Below are 14,527 nucleotides of genomic sequence, written 5' to 3'. Positions count from 1 at the left end.
TTAGGGTTGCTTGCAAAATAATTCTTAATAACAGATCCATTTGGGTAATGTATCCATGGTGTCTCTCTTTTCCTCAAGAAACAAATGATCTTTTTTATCTGACTGTCTCAGTCATCACTGCTGTTAGGAGTATTATTACTATACTAATGTCTGTGCAGCTGCAGAAAATTAGAGTTAACCACTAGGGAAATACAGGTCTACAACGGATGCATTAATTCTCAGATTCTTGGGGTGTGAGGTGAATGGGAATAGAACACTTGCCCACTGTCTCTCTGTCAGCTTAGCTGCCCTCCTCCAAAACCACACCCCTTCTGAGAGTCTGCACACAGCCTCTTGAGACCTGTTGCAGGATGGCACAGACAAGGCAGCAGGAAAAGTTGAGGGCAATGGCTCTGCAGTGAATCAGGGACAAAGCAACTGGTGGGAAAATCCCAATGAGCCTATTAAAATCTGCTGCTCTTTTGAGTTCATTACAGCCCCTCCTAAAGCATCATTCCACGACATTGTTAGGTACCAGATTTTCACAGCAACCTTTAACTCCTTTGGTGTCAATGACTGGATAGATGAAAGCATTCTGCACATCCAGCTGCCCTGAAAAACCTGCACACAAGCAGATTTCCAAGGGCTTCAAGAGCAGTATTGTAAAGTCTGGTATAAATTCATCCAGTGTTGAGTCTTCCTTATGGCTGGACATTGAGAGCAGAACACTGGGATTTGGTTTTTTTTTTCAATTCCAAGTAATTCTGTAGACATAACACACCAGTACAGTGAGTGACCCAAAGCCATGGCCACACCAGCAGTACAGCCTGGATGTGTGTACCAATATCACAAGTTGTTTGAGGCTGTGATATTTGAGCTAAAGCCAGAATGACAGAATTTCTGTTTGAAAGCCTTTGTAACTCATTCCTACTGTCCTTGAAGGGCTGTTGGGTATCTCTCGTCACCAAGACTAAGATGTACAATTTACACCGAGGAGCTCACAGTCACAAAGAAACTCAATGCAACAACAGGGGGAAATGGGAGACAATCTGAGTGGTCTCTAACCTGAGATAGAAGGAAAAGATAAAAGAAAAAAGAATTAAAAAAAAGGATTTCCTGCTTAATGTGCAAGGTGCAGAGAATACGAGAGTGACCTCAGGGTCTTCCAGGATCACGCCCTTAGTCAGTGAAGGACTGGACTTGAAACACTTGTATGTCCTTGGCTTTACTCTGTGCTTGTGATTGAGAAAGGCTGTGAACCAAAAGTCCAGAAGTGGTTTAGAAATGGAGAACAGTGAAAGACACTTCCCAACATACCTGTGTCTTTGCAGCAACAGGAGTCTATGAACAGAGATACTTTTATTCATTAGGAGAAGAAATATTGAAACTTGTCTTAAAAACAAAGTAAAAAGTGTCTACCGAATAATATGTATTATTTATTTTCATGTCAGTATGTCTGATAAAGTACCGCAGTAGTAAATATTATATTTTTAGGCTTACACAACAGGTATAAATGAGCCCCTTTCAAATTACTTCATGTTCTACTGTTTCTGCTTTCACCAAAGTATATTTGCAGCAGGAAAATAATACCAAAGTATAAGTGGCATCATACTGCAAATCTTACGATCCTACTAAATCCTGCAGTCTGCTGCCTGGGTTATACAGAGGGCTTCTGAAAACTTAATCCCCATGCTCTGTTATTTTCACATGGTAACTTGTATTCAGAACTTCTTGCCTTCTTCCAGAAGCAGCCAAATGCCAAATCTGAGAACAAACTGTTCCTCACTTTTCCCAAGTAGATAACAACCAGTTTTCTGCAATGTCCCTGAACACTGCAATTTTGTACAAGAAGAGTATGGACTGATTCCATGGCAACCACAGCAGACTGGCACATCGATGTCATCACTGGGACATGGATCAACAGCAAGGGACCTTCCAAGCACAGGGCACTGCATGAAGGAAAGCAGAAGGCCAGGAGCAGATGGCTCCTCCAGCTACAACATGGGGGGAGGTTACAAACTTAAAGGAAAAGTGAGCAAGAGGGAGGCAGCAAACTGGTGAGATCACTGAGGAAAGGGCTGAAAGACTGCAGAAGACCATAACCAGCTTGAAAGCTACATGTTCTTTCTTTTTCTAAATATGCATTTCGTTTACAACCTTTTATCTTCGTTCCCATTTATAATCCTTTGGTTTTGCCTATTTTCAAGCGTCTGCTCTTACTTTCTCCTATTCTTTACCCTTATCTGCCCTACTCACAAGCTCTTTTCCTGCATCCCTTTCTATTTCTTTCTTCAGCCTGTTCTTTTTTGTCTCTCTGACATTGAGCATTTATACTGGCTTTTTCTTCCCTCTCCGTCCCAGCCCATGATTTTTTCCATGTGCACACAGAAGGATTTGTGCACTTACTTCACTTTCAAAGTTTCACCTAGAGATGAACCAGATAGAAAATGCCACTAATACTCATAATAACCAGATGCATGGAGTGCATTAAGGAAATGGCTTAATGATAAACTTAAAATACAGAAGCCTCTCAAGGAAACTTCTCAGAACCCATTGCTTGAATGAAAGCTAATAGGAGTGCTTCAGTCTATCAACTGCCACAATAGGACATACAACTCCAAATATTTCCAAGGATTTCTCTATATTTTTTCATTTATCTCCCTCTGAATACACAACCAAAAGCATCAGCAGGTAGGTTTACTGCCACACAAAGGGGTAAAAAAATATTAAACAGGCTCTTGAAGTTCTCAGATGCTGTGGGTTTCAGAGGGCAAGGGGCTGGAGCAGGCTTTCAAAGAGATGAAACTGCAGTATGAAACAAGAATGTTGTGCGCAAATGCTCTGGAAGATTCATGTGAAGTTTAAGCTCAGTGATGGAAAGCCTATGCAAATCCTGTCTCCCTGAGCCATAGTATTAAAAATGGCTCCTGTACCAAAATCTATTTGTACTTACGAGCAATGATTAATTTTCTTCTCTGAGCTTGGGTCCTCCAAGCTGTGAAAACAATTTTAATGTTTAGCTAGAAAATTATACAAGATGTGTTTCTCACTGCAGGCACAATTTATGAAACCCAGGAAGGAGAGTAAAAATCAACTAGGAAAAGACTGATGGAGGACTGCACCCTTGGAACCTTCATTGCATCTGTCAATAACAGTGCTTGACTAAATACAGTGCCAGCGCTGAGACAAAACTGGGACATACTACAACTTCCTTATAATTCAAGATTATGTTCTGCATCTCAAGTATCTTGGTTTTTGTGAGATATAAAGTGTACTTATTTTCAAGTTCAGACACATGTGAAATCTCATTAGCACATCCTTGTTTACACTCCTTTTTGACCCAAGTGCCTTCCCTTCACTGCTAAGAATAACAGCAACGTGTGCTTTCTTTGGCCATGTGTATGCCTCCAGTACTCATGCTGCATTCACAAAGTACCTCCACTTTTTTGATCTCCCCAACATCTAGGCCCCAGACAGAGAATTTCTCTACGGATCCATCTGCAAACTCGTCTTTTCCTTCTGGGAGATCCAGCCACAGCCTTTCAGTCTGCACTTTCTGAGGACCCATGATGATGATGTACACTCTGCTGTCAGTGCTGGAGTCGTACACAGTGCCCGTCGTGACAGTGATGTGGTATGGGATCACTGCAACAAACAGAGGTTTAGTCATCAGAAACCCCACACACATATGCATTTACATGAGACTTCAGAAAACCGGGGACTCATACCATTAGGGGGAGCAGTCATGCATACTAAATAGGTTCACATCCCATTGAGCTCATTTGTAGAAGGGATAACACCACGCAGCACTGGGCTATAAGTGTGCACGGGAGACTGCTTTACCATACACACTTGGGACTGAATTCTGCAAGGGTTAATTTCCCCAGACAACCCTAATAGCTGCAAGGAGGTTGTAAGTCCAGATTTCTCACTAATAGTTGACAGAACAACAAAGTGCTTGAATCTTTATTTACACCAAGAGACCTTCCTGAAGATGAGACTGAGCAACTAAATCTTAAACAGGCTATTAGACCAAAGTGATCTTATACTGCTCAATAAAGGCAAATAAATCTATGCTGACTCCAAGGTAAACCATAACTGAGTGAGTGTCCCAGTACAACTGAAAATGTTCTCCTTTGTGCTTCATTCAAGGATTGCCATGATATATGGGGCAGCTCAGGGTTTCAGCATCCCTTTGCAAATCCAGGCAAACTATGAATAATCCTTGTATTAACAGTAGGCCACTCAATAATTTTATACATTGAGTAATAATATTGCTCAGGGTAAAAACCTTCAGGCCAAGGCTTGGGACTTAGAAGGTTGTTCTGTAGTATTCAGCCATTTCAGTTCAGCTGCTGAAAGGGAGGAAGTGCCAGACTGCTTTTCAAATTCTTTCCAAAGGCTCATTTGGTTAAGCCAAGCAGGCAATGCAGAATTAGACGTTAAATACTCAGAACATTTGTGCAGGGCTGTTCAAACTGTTCTGACAAGACTCACAGCTCTGAAACTTGCTTGTCACAGACTCAAAATTCAGCTTGGCTTCATCATCACTTTTTTTATTTAAAAAGGTTCAGTTGGCTTTCAGATCACCTGGGATTGGTATCCAGTTTTGCTTTATGGTGACTAACAACACTCTCAGGGTGGGGGTTGTACTAGAAACTCACTTCAAGCTCAGAATATGCGTGCAATACCAGGGAAGGCATGAATTCATGCTGATCAAATCTGTTCTTACCTCTGGGCAGAGCAGAACCCAGAGATATTAATTCAGCCCCAGTCTGAGGATTTTGTGTACCAACACAAAATAAACTGATAATTAGGCAAGACTTATTCTCTCCATTATAGTATCATTTACATTTCAGTGTGAGCATCAGCATAATGATATGCAATGCATTCTTCACAAAGTAGTCATTGGAACTGACAGCATTAGGAGGAGAAAGAGCTAGCTTTAGGCAAGACAAATTTTGTGAGAATGTATCAAAGGATCATGTTTAGATCAGCCCCAGCCAGACCCCTTTTTTAAATAAAGTATATTTTGAAGAGGGACAGAATTTCATTTTTATACAGTATTTATCCTATTCTTCTGTGGCAGAGTAAGTTCACAGAACTACCAGTATTTCCAACTGATGTTGCATCCTCAAGCAATATTGGTAGAAAAAAATGAGAAGTATGAGAAATTATCATTTTCCTCTTTAAATAATGGATAGATAGATAGACAGTAAGTTCAGGAAACACTTTCAGGAAACAGCAGGAAACACTGATTGCTGTTCTTTCCTCTAAAAACTGGAAGAGTAATCCTTTAATATATCTCCCCTCTTCAATGTCTCCCTTTTTGTCTGGGACTCATAATTCTACTTCTTCAGACACAGGAGAAGGTAGAACCTGAGGCATGTGGCCACAGCAGGACACGACAGGTCCTACAGCCTGTCTTTGTTTGCTCTGTTTCCTTGAGCCCCTGTGCAGGGTTCCTGCTGTTTGAGGACACACATCCCCCACACAGAGGGTTGGGTTTCACTAGGGATACACACCACATTGTCTCCAGCAGGCTCCTAGCCAACAGGGCATTTGGCTGCTCCTCATCTCCACATCACCTCCTGCCCCTCAAAGTTATTCACTATCTTGAGCATGGGAGAGTCAGAACTGGGCTGCTTGAACTCTCACTCCTCTTACCAGGCAGCTCTCAATACAATTTCCCCTAATCAACTAACTAACAGCTGGCTTTTTATCCAGCTCAGGAGGTGGTTGTCTGGCTCACACAGTCCATCTTATCTGACATTCCTTTAGGATGCAGTTTCCTTAATGAGGTCATGTCACTGCAACAGAGACAGTGTTGATGACAAACTCCAGGACTCTGAAGAGAAAGACCACCCTGCACAATGGAGATGATGGGTACTATCCTAGCTCTGATAGAGAGCGATTCTCCTGTGAGATGTTGATGTTTTACCCATTATTTGTGAAACTACATGGAATGCTAACATGGCAGATGTTATCCATTGTCTCACCACAAAAGTAATATCAGAAGGAACATGGGAATCTCTTATTTTCCACTTGAGCACAATATGGGATTACAAAAGAAGGGTTGATACAAGACACATGGGTTGCAGAACAGGATAAGCAACATGCAGCATTATGCCTGCCTCACAACTTAAAGGCACAGGACATGCAACCCAGATATCACAACACAACAAGCTACTGGGTATCAGCTGAGCTGCAGTAGCAATTTGTGTGAATTCCCTTGAACCATGTAAGGGAAAGCTATCTTAAGCTCCAAAGCCAAATTACATCATTTTACACTTGCCTTACCATGGAAGTTTAAGATAAATTTAATTACTTGGCACTTGCTGTGAACTTATGAGCAACCATGACTCAGCTGTTGCCCGGTTACTTCTTACAATACAACAACTTAGTCATACATCCAAAAGACCCCATGGAGGATGACAACAAAGTATAGGTGTAATTTAGATAATAAGTCATTATCCTGAAACACAGAAGTAGTTAATAAAAAGGTATATAAATACAGAGAAAAAAGCCTATGTGATAATGAAGTTATAAGGAAATACCAATAGTCTAGAGAAGTTTTCCATCAAAGTTATCTTCAGCTGATGGACACCGATCTGCCAGGCTTTCTTCACAGATAGGACAGAAAAAACATGCACAGCTTTCCTACTTCCTACTGCAGCACCAGGGCAGGACTAGCTCCCCCTGCATGTAAGCTGGCTTTTGCAGACAGTCTGGCATATTTGACTTTTTATAAGATGCAATCTGTATAGTCAGCTTTGCCTTGTCTCAGGAACCAGAGCCTAAAGATGCAACTCTATACTAAAGCCACAAACAGTTTCCATCAGTTATTTGAGCAGAAAAACTCAGTCCAGAGTTCACGAACTCCCTGTCTTTCAATGACAGCATTTGCAGGAGATTCTTCTCTACCAAGGTGTAATCCAAACCACTTCTAGAAAAGAACAAGCTCACCTGAGCACTCTCAGTTGAAGCTTGTTTTCTGAGAGCCAAGAGACTTATCTGTGTTCTTGCTCACCTTCCATATCTCACAAGAGCTGCTGATACAGCTGTGTTGTAAGAAAAAAACCTGAAGGGTTCTAAAGCAAATCATATTTCACTTAATATTAAACAAACATCCTTGGTGAGGAGGCATTACTAGATGGATCATGAAAAAAGGGGAGATTTCTTAAATGTGACAAACAAGAAATTCAAAGCCATCTTTGCTAATTCAGATCTAATATGCTACATGAAATATCATCTTGAGAAGGTCAAAGAGATACAGGAGAAGGAAAAAGGCTGATATCAGCAACAAGAGCTACTTCAAGTAATCGTGTTAAAGAGCTTCTGGTAGTTCAAGGAAGGCTCTTTTGCTGATAACATATCTGATTTACTTACTGTCCCTCTGACTACAAAAAGCTTTGGATCCTTTAAAGGATACCTCTGACAAAATTATACAAAATTTGCATAAATTCTTCTCTTTGCTCTATGAGATCAGAGGCTAGTGTCGTTTCTCCCCACCACTGAATTGCTGTCCTAAATGAAGTTATGGTGGAAGAGGAGTAAGAGAGTGTATAGTTCTTCAAGTCAGGGGTTGTTTTCTGAAGAGGTCCTATGGATGTGGTTGACTAGCTGGTTTTCCACACTAGGTGGTGTGGATGGTCTCAACTAACTTTAGGCATCTAAGGGACACAATTTGCTATTGCAGTTGCCCATAGAGTTCCCCTGTGCATTTTGCCTCACTGTCACACAAAACAGCATACCCTTGAATAACCACCTACATAACCCTATTGTCACACTGTACAAAGCATCACCCTGTTTGTAGAGCTTACAGCTTCTGGCAATAGAGAAGTTAATTCTGACAAGCTGCAGCATTACAGATTTCTACAGGGGATGTATAAGAGGGTTGGAACACTGAAGTTGCTATGAACTTCATGGCTTATTTCACTTTTAGGATTGGAGAGCTAGACAAAAGCAGCACAGAAACACAAGTACTGATGGAGCTTTTACAAAGCAGTCACAACAGAAGTTGCAGAGAAGCAATCTGCTGTTCTGCACCTCCTCGCTCTTCACCAGGATGAACACAGACTTTCAAGCCCTGAAAGCTAAGAACACATGCATACATGCAATCAAACACATTGCTTGCTCACATGATCCTTCTTCTGCCGCCTTGACCAGGCTGGATTTTTTCGTCTCCTTCAGGTTTCCACTGCTGTCTTGACTTGACAGACTGAGAGATAAACCATCCAGGCTGTTCCGCTCACCATCATAGCTCTAGAAGGCATATAGTGGAGGGTAATGAGGTTGAGTGTTCAAGCGTTCTCAGCTGTTCCCATGTGCCTCCAAGAACAACATAAGAAGAAATCCTTATAGTTACCCAGGTGGCCTTTTGCTTAGTGTAGCTCAAATAAATGTAATTTACTGTAGGTAATTCATTCACTTTGTTGGTAACCTTGACAGGTCATTTTGTATGTGTGTTATAATTGAAGAAAGTATAATGGGCCTAATAGACTTTAATGGTGTGTTGTGACTTTTCCTCTGCTACCTGTGTAAGTGATAGCCACAGAAAATTCAGGAAAATTCATAGGAAAATGCAGCAGTGCCAGATTTGCTTATCAGGGCACACACCGAGATGTCAGAGGAAAGTATCTGATACAGTTCAAAGAGCATGAGAGGGAGAGTACTGCAAAGCTGAATGATAAAAAATGTCTATTGTATTTGAAGAGTCACTGCAAATGTGCTTAATGCTGTTATCCAGCAAATGAGAGGCTCTTACCACACAGTCATGCAATTAAAGTTTTTAAAAAAAAGTTATTATCTTTTCCTCATTATGAATTAATACTGGCAACAGGGTGAGTGTGACCACAAGCATGCATAGCATTGTCTGCTGCAGTTTTATGAGGAAGCATATGGCAGTACTCATCCATGGTGTAACTCTTCTCATATCTATTCTGTTGTATTCAGAATGAGTCTGGCTCAGTCTCATTGATGATAATTTTAGTGGTAACTGTCAATTAATATGTCGCTGTATTTTGCAAAATGGGCTCCTTAAATACAATGGACTTACAATCAGCTGCTTTATTATGTCTCACTGTATAGAAGCAAGAGAGGTCTATTAATCTTGTTTGCCTATTTTAATTCATGCACGTACCTCGAATTCCAATTACCTACGTTAGCTTGATAAAGCAGTAGAGAATGTGCAAGTAAAAAGGGCATTTCAATAAGGAACATTTGGTGCTTTGAGTGACAGCAAACAGACCAGACTTTCTACATTTGGCAGTAATGGAAGAAGGAGCTGAAAAGATAAACCTGTCTTGTTTGGTGAGGATGAAGTCAAGGGACCCAATATTTTGGCTTGAGGGCTTTGAATAGTGGGATCCATAACTAACCTACTTTATGAGCACAGCAAGCAGAGAAACATAGAAATATACTTTACTCTGCATCAGCAAGATACTTTTGCTCTCATCTGAAGAATCTAACTTAGACACCTTGATTTTTCTGTTGAAATTGCAAATTACAGAGCTAGCAATACTGAGCTGAGAGTGACCATACTTTCAGCACTTGTCTGAAAATAACAAGTTCATTTTGGACAAGCAAAAAACCCCACAAGTCTCTAACGAGCTGTCCTGGACTTCAAACAGATATTCAATCATTTTATTTTCATTAGTAGCAGTGGGCTGGGATCACTGCTCTGTGCCGTAACTGTACCTGTTCATAAAGCGTACGCTCTATCTTTTTGTCCTCTTTCTTTTTAGAGAGCCAGCGCTCACACAGGAATATGAATGACTCTTCTGTGGTTTCATCCAGGATCTCTACTTTATCCAGGAACCAGTCAGGACTGAACATGCTGTTGTCGTGACGAATCTTGATCTTGTACAGGATGCCAAGGTCCACAGCCTGTATAGTAAACGTGTCCTCCTGCAGTGTGTTCAACAGCAGTTGCTTTTGTTAAAGACCGCTCAACAGATCATCTACCAGACAAAAGCAAGTGGAGACTGCAGGGCACGATGTGTGTTTAAGTTCTGTTTTACATGATAGTGTTTGGTTAAAAGCTTTGCAGCAGTATGCAGAGGCACATATGTATGCTAAAACTGTTCTGCAGGGAAGTGTTCTGAAGCCTGCTTCTGCTATGAGAGGAGCTGCATAAAATGCTACTTTTACAAACAATTAGAATATTGAATTCCTGGAATTTTACGTCCTGTTTTTTTTTTTTAAATCTAAGTATACTTCCCTTTCTAACGCAGTGAGATTTTATGGACAATCCAGATACCACAATCTTTGGCATCATTATATCTAAGTATCTCCATAGGAGGCTATGAATATGACTCATGGGCTGACCACAGAGTACCACTTTTGGAGTTATTTTGTCAAACACAGCTGCAGTTAGGATCCTGTCAATTTATCATGCTATGTGGTGAATTACAATGTATACTTTATATGTGCAAATCAGTTGCACAGAGGCTATGCGAATGAGACACCTCTGGTTTTGTGTGCTCTCAAGCCTACAGCTAACAATTCAGGCCAGTTTATATGGATCAAGGTCATAATTTCTCTGTCAATGACTTCACAAAAGCATCTACCCGTTTGCTGAAGTGCCTGTTGGTTGTAATAGCCAGCTGAGAATCTATACAAATAATTTTAAAAGTTAATGAATATGGTAAGTGGTATCAATAATTTCATCCCTTATAGGAAAATGCAGCCTATAAGGACAGTCATGGACTTACTAGGTTAAAGACTGTGAAATGGAAAGTGTTATTAACCCATTGCATTTGTACCTGTCCTCTTTCAAACTTGTTGAAGTTTGTTTCAGATTTGCTGAGTTTTCTCTCTCCTGTGTCCCCCAGATCTCCATACATATTTAGGAAAACATTAGCATCTGTCCCAGCACCATAGATATCTCCAGTGAACACACTGATCTTGTAGGTGTGAACTGCAGAAAGAAAAGAAGGTGTGATTTCTGGCCAGGTAAGTTATCAAGATCTATCTAAACTACTGAATTTACTGAAGAAAACAGTCCCCAAGCTTTGTGCTTATCACTCAGTTCTTGGAGGTTTAAAATCCCATATGCTTTATGCTTCCAGGCTTCTGGTAATGATCCAAAGACTGGGGAATCGCTGGGAAGAAGTTTGCTGACTTTCCTTTTCTCTATCTAATCAATGTCTGTCTATTGCTTTGATCATATAATTCGGTTAAAAATGCAAAGCATCATGGTTATTACTGATTGTAAACTCAATAGAGGTGAGGGAACTCAGCCTTTTTATACCAAGGCTCAAGGGACATACATCTGAGAACAAGTGATTCCCACTGTACATGAGGATCTGGTTCGAGACCATCTTAAGAACCTGAATGTACACAAGTCCATGGGACCTGATGAAATCCATCCGTGGGTCCTGAAGGAGCTGGCGAATGAATTTGCAAAGCCACTGGCCATCATATTTGAAAAATCATGGCAGACAGGTGAAGTTCCTGATGACTGGAAAAAGGGAAATATAACCCCCATTTTCAAGAAGGGGAAAATGGATGACCCAGGGAATTACAGACCAGTCAGTCTCACCTCTGTGCCTGGCAAAATCTTGGAGCAAATTCTCTTGGAAGGCATGCTAGGGCACATGATAAAGAAATATGCTTCGTGACAGCCAGCATGACTTTACTAGGGGAAAATCCTGCCTGACCAATTTGGTGGCCTTGTATGACTGGGCTACAAAAGTGATGGACAGGGGTGGAGCAGTTGACGTCATCTACCTGGACTTGTGCAAAGCGTTTGACACTGTCCCACACAACATCCTTGTCACTAATTTGGAGATACATCAATTTGATAGGTGGAGCACTTGGTAGATAAAGAACTGGCTGGATGTGTGCATGCAAAGTGTTGTGGTCAATGGCACAATGTCCAGCGGGAGACCCATAATGAGTGGTGTCCCTCAGGGATCGGTGTTGGGACTCGTCTTGTTTAACATCTTTGTCACTGACATGGACAGTGGGATTGAGTGCGCCCTCAGCAAGTTTGCCGATGACACCAAAGCTGTGTGGTTCGGTTGATATGCTGGAGGGAAGGAATGCCATCCAGAGGGATCTTGACACACTTGTGAGGTGGGCTGATGCCAACCTCATGTAGTTCAACCATGACAAGTGCAAGGTCCTACACCTGGGTTGGAGCAATCCCAGGCACAGCTATAGGTTGGGCAGAAAAGAAATTCAAAGCAGCCCTGAGGAGAAGGACTTGGGCATGTTGGTCAATGAGAAAATGAACATGAGCCGGCAGTGAGCGCTTACAGCCCAGAAAGCCAACCGTATCCTGGGCTGCATCAAAAGAAGCGTGACCGGAAGGGCAAAGGAGGTGATCCTGCCCTCTATTCTGCTCTTGTGAGACCTCACTTGGAGTACTGTGTTCAGTTCTGGTGTCCTCAACATAAAAAGGACATGGAACTGTTGGAACAAGTCCAGAGGAGGCCACAAGGGTCATCGGGGGACTGGAGCAGCTCCCATATGAAGACAGGCTTAGAGAGTTGGGGTTGTTCAGCCTGGAGAAGAGAAGGCTGCATGGAGAGCTCATAGCAGCCTTCCAGTATCTGAAGGGGGGTATAGGGATGCTGGAGAGGGACTATTCATTAGGGACTGTAGTGATAGGACAAGGGGTAACGGGTTGAAACTTGAACAGCAGAGGTTTAGATTGGATCTAAGGAAGAAATTTTTTCCTGTTAGGGTGGTGAGGCACTGGAATGGGTTGCCCAGGGAGGTTGTGAATGCTCCATCCCTGGCAGTGCTCAAGAACAGGTTGGATGAAGTCTTGGGTGATATGGTTTAGTGTGAGGTGTCCCTGCCCGTGGCAGGGGAGTTGGAACTAGATGATCTTGAGGTCCTTTCCAATCCTAACTATTCTATGATTTTATGATTCTATGATTCAGTGTTGTGAATTCCTTGTATTCCATCTTCCATAAACAAATCAGGAATTCTGATGTGCAATTACTACCAGAGTTAATGGCATGTATCTCTATAAATTCCCCAAACAGAAAGAGAACAGGATTCTGGGTCCTTTTGCTGAGACAGTATTTAACTAAGGAAGTGCTGGAGCTGTACTGTTTAAGTACCTTTTCTCTTTAGCTTGCTCAATGATGATCCAATAAAATCCCATCAAGTCTTTAGTAATGTACTTTACTAAACCTGTTAAGTGCTCCTATTTTTATTTTGCTACTCTTCTTCCTAATTACACAGAAACAAACAGCTACTGAAAGCATCCTCTCCAGGAAAACAATTAGGAACTACACAAGTCTCTGATTACTGTGGTGGCATACGAGCTTTGGAGAATGCCTCTTTGCAAATCCCAGGCTAATGGGAAAGAGGCACAAAATCTTAGTTATGATTCTTCTTTGTGTGTTAACAGCATGAATGAAAATATATTATTATTTTATTCTGTACCTAGCTTTCCCAGTAAACCAAGGACTATTCTGCTTCATAGTCCATGAAAGATTTCCACTGATTTCTGTAAGAAATGGATCAGGATCATTACCTGAGATTATTCAACAAGCTAGGTACAGTGCCAGGTTTTCTGGTTTGCCTCTTCATATTATGTCCTGCAGTGTTATAGCTTAATATTAGAAAGAGAACTGTTACACTAATAATAAAGAAAGTAATGAATAAAGTCAACTCTATGCATCCCTGTTTGGTTTTCATTCACCAGTTATGGACACCTTCAAGACTGAAGTGTAATCTACTAGATAAAAAGTGATCTTCAGAATAAGGCAAGCTGATTTTCCATTGTCATTTATATTGCGCCACAGCCCAAGGTGTGTGAGGACTCATGGTGATGAAGAAAATGTAGTTCCCATCCCAGATATTTCATATCTAAAGCAGAAGTTCCCAAACTTAGTTTTAGCTCCCAATCAAAAGAAACCTTTAGTTATTAAAAAATCCTGTTCCATAGACTGTAAAACTTGGTTTAAGTCTTTGCATTTTGAAGATAAAAAATAGCCACCTATGTTAGTTATCACATAGTAACTAATGCAAGGTATTGTAGAATGAATCACAGAATGGTTTGGGCTAGAAGGGACATTAGAACTCATCCAGTACCAACTTCCTGCCATGGGCAGGTACACCTTTCACTGACTGGACTAGGTTGCTCAAAGTCCTGTCCAACCTGGCCTTGAACATTGCCAGCAATGGGGCAAGTAAAGCAACAGAAGTGAGTAAATTAAAGAACATATCATGCAGGCATCTAGCAGTGATGTATTTACTCACTGGTACTAAAACTGCCTTTACCTCTGCAGGAAAAAAAAAAAATCTCACATGTAGTTCCTAACAGGAAGAAAGAGCACACTTCTCGCTTTTAAGGGCACAGTGGTCAGGCTCCAGCCTTCCTTAAAGCAAGGCACCTCTGCTCTTGGCAATGAAATACACTTAAAATCTATCTAAGTTCCACTCTGACAGTGTTGTACGGTAAACATAAATCAAATTCTGAGAGAAAATAAACAGGGAGAGGTATTATTTTCTCTGTTGAATCATCTTGTTGCCAGATGCAAGAACCAAGGATCAAAATGGCAGCTGAATTCAATTTGCTCTG

General features: G+C 41.3%; 1 protein-coding gene across 1 annotated transcript in view; it reads right to left on the bottom strand.

Moving 5' to 3' along the window:
* Positions 1-14,527, bottom strand: part of LOXHD1 (lipoxygenase homology PLAT domains 1) — a 159,318-nt gene that overhangs the window by 41,905 nt on the left and 102,886 nt on the right. The window contains exons 30-33 of the mRNA XM_031045698.2: positions 10,746-10,900; positions 9,679-9,888; positions 8,121-8,244; positions 3,416-3,624 (exon numbers count right to left, since the gene is read on the bottom strand). Of these exons, the coding sequence (XP_030901558.2) occupies positions 3,416-3,624; positions 8,121-8,244; positions 9,679-9,888; positions 10,746-10,900 (698 nt within the window). The remainder of the gene's footprint in view (positions 1-3,415; positions 3,625-8,120; positions 8,245-9,678; positions 9,889-10,745; positions 10,901-14,527) is intronic.

This window comes from Melopsittacus undulatus, chromosome Z (genome assembly GCF_012275295.1).
Source record: "Melopsittacus undulatus isolate bMelUnd1 chromosome Z, bMelUnd1.mat.Z, whole genome shotgun sequence".
NCBI classification, from domain to species: Eukaryota; Metazoa; Chordata; class Aves; order Psittaciformes; family Psittaculidae; genus Melopsittacus; species Melopsittacus undulatus.
This window is presented reverse-complemented; position numbering and strand designations above follow the sequence as displayed.